Source organism: Phytophthora parasitica (genome assembly GCF_000247585.1).
Source record: "Phytophthora parasitica INRA-310 unplaced genomic scaffold supercont2.17, whole genome shotgun sequence".
In the NCBI taxonomy this organism is placed as follows: Eukaryota; Oomycota; class Peronosporomycetes; order Peronosporales; family Peronosporaceae; genus Phytophthora; species Phytophthora nicotianae.
Window position 1 is genome coordinate 55,610 of NW_008649003.1, and position 2,058 is coordinate 57,667.

Below are 2,058 nucleotides of genomic sequence, written 5' to 3' on the forward strand. Positions count from 1 at the left end.
AAAAATTCTGCTGTCTCTGGAAGCACCTCACGAATATGCATCATGGCTGCTTGAACACCACGGAAGTGAGAGGCATACAGAGCTCGCTTGCTAAAGTCCTTTCACCATTTTTTTCCCCGCAGAACTCGTCCCCGCTTCCATTTCATTCGTGTAAGTCTGCTGATTTGGATCGCGTCTCAGTAGGATCGGTTCCATTGCTCTCCACTGCACGACTTAGCGCCACGCATATTTCTCCGCAGGAAAGCTCGACTTCAGATACACATGCAGTAGGTATGTTTATCCCGACAGGGCTCTCTGCAGCCTAAAGTATGCGTCACCTGCTGTGTGTAAGCTAAAGGAATACGGAATTAAATCTAATTATGTACGTGAGGGTTAACGCTTAACATAAGCTAGTGTCCTGAAGGATATCTCAAATCATTCCGCAGAGTTAATTTCATTCGTATTAATCTTTCGCCTTTTACTAAAGATTACCGTGGAATTGACTCACAAAATGCGGCTTCAACCAAATTTCTGGATCCCTCCTTGTGAGGGGAACCATCATTCATTTATTTAACCTTTTTTACTTCTTCAACAACTATTGTGCATTGCGCACATTCTGTCTCAGCGATGTCATAACTCGTTGTTTTAGCAAATCCAGCATTGATTTACCTACCGTAATCGTCGAATTAACGTTGAATCACCCTTTATTCGAAGAGTTAATGTTGTCTTATGAGTGTTTTCGTTGAATGGCTGTAGTAAAAAAAAATGCCAACCCAACGTTGCACACTCTAACTCTTTCTTAAGCCCATGCAACTACATTCCAGAAGATTACAATTTCTATCGACATGCGTTGGAGATTTTAATTGTGCTGACCTACATCTAAGACATTGACTTAAGTGTCGTTGTGTCCGTTATGGGAGTCTCGACTTCTCGTTGAGGTTAACTGTTTCGTCGTAGAGGTAATGCGATGCCGAGCACGCCAATTAAAAGGAAGACACGACGGCCGACAGAATTCATTAAGTTCGTCGAAGGTGTCGTAGAGGAGCAGTCATGCTTCTATGTTGAAGAGCTTCAAGTCTCTATCCAGTCTAAATTTCCGCCACTACTAAACGTTTCGAAGGCTACTATATGCCGTACTCTTTCTTTTTGGTCTCGGCCTTAGCGCAAAGTCTTGACAATGCGAACCAGAGAGAGCGTTCCTGCTGAAATCGACACTTGCTTGTCGAATCCATCATTGTGTGAGAAATCAAAGGTAATGTGCCTTGTTGCTATGGTTTTGCGTTGTAGGTGCAGTTTGCTTTGGGCATGATTAACTTATTCTTAACGTTGGGTTATACATAAAATAAAAATTATACTGAAAAACATTCAAATTATTAGTACTGGCTTCCAGCCATATTTTATTTCTCAACGACAACGAACTTGTAGAACTTTCGCTGCGTTATAAAATATGCTAGGATGCCATTCAGATGAAAAAAAACCATTAAATGTTTGATGGTTTTTTTCGTCCGAATGCCATCCAACGGCATGGTTCATTTGGGTTATTCGGAACCCAATTAAAAAAAGTCAAATTTTGGTCGTAATAAAATATGCTTGGATGGCATTCAGACAAAAACCACATCAAATTTTGATGGTTTTTTTCGTCTGAACGGCCTTCCAGATCTCATCATTCATTTATTTAATTTTTTACTACTACTTCTACTACTACTACTACTTCTTCTACTACTACTTCTTCTACAACTACAACTACTTCTTCCTCTTTGTCTTCTACTACTACTACCACAGCCACTAGTAGTAGTATTACTACCGCCACTACTACCGCCACCACTACTACAAGTGGCTCTGTAAATCACGCCTCACTGTTACACACTCAGCTGAAACGAGCTGGAGCAAACCCGAAGCCCGAAACGTATTAGTTTTGGTTCGCGGTTACGATAGCCCTTGCGCACGAAGTGTTCTTTCTTCTAGACCTACACCAGACATCAGATTTTGCATTCAGTTCGAGTGGTGTGTCAGTTTTTTTGCTGCTATTTGATGATTCTATTGCGCATTCCCTTCTCGAAAGTCCGCACGCACCACCTT

At 41.4% G+C, this 2,058-nt stretch overlaps 1 protein-coding gene across 1 annotated transcript; it reads right to left on the reverse strand.

The window, feature by feature from the left end:
* Nucleotides 1–995: 995 nt before the first annotated feature.
* Nucleotides 996–1,214, reverse strand: PPTG_22452 (hypothetical protein; the record flags this gene model as incomplete). The annotated part of the gene is made up of 2 exons (XM_008904301.1): nucleotides 996–1,035; nucleotides 1,117–1,214. The coding sequence occupies 2 exons, from the start codon at nucleotides 1,212–1,214 to the stop codon at nucleotides 996–998; spliced, it is 138 nt and encodes a 45-aa protein (XP_008902549.1).
* Nucleotides 1,215–2,058: the final 844 nt, after the last annotated feature.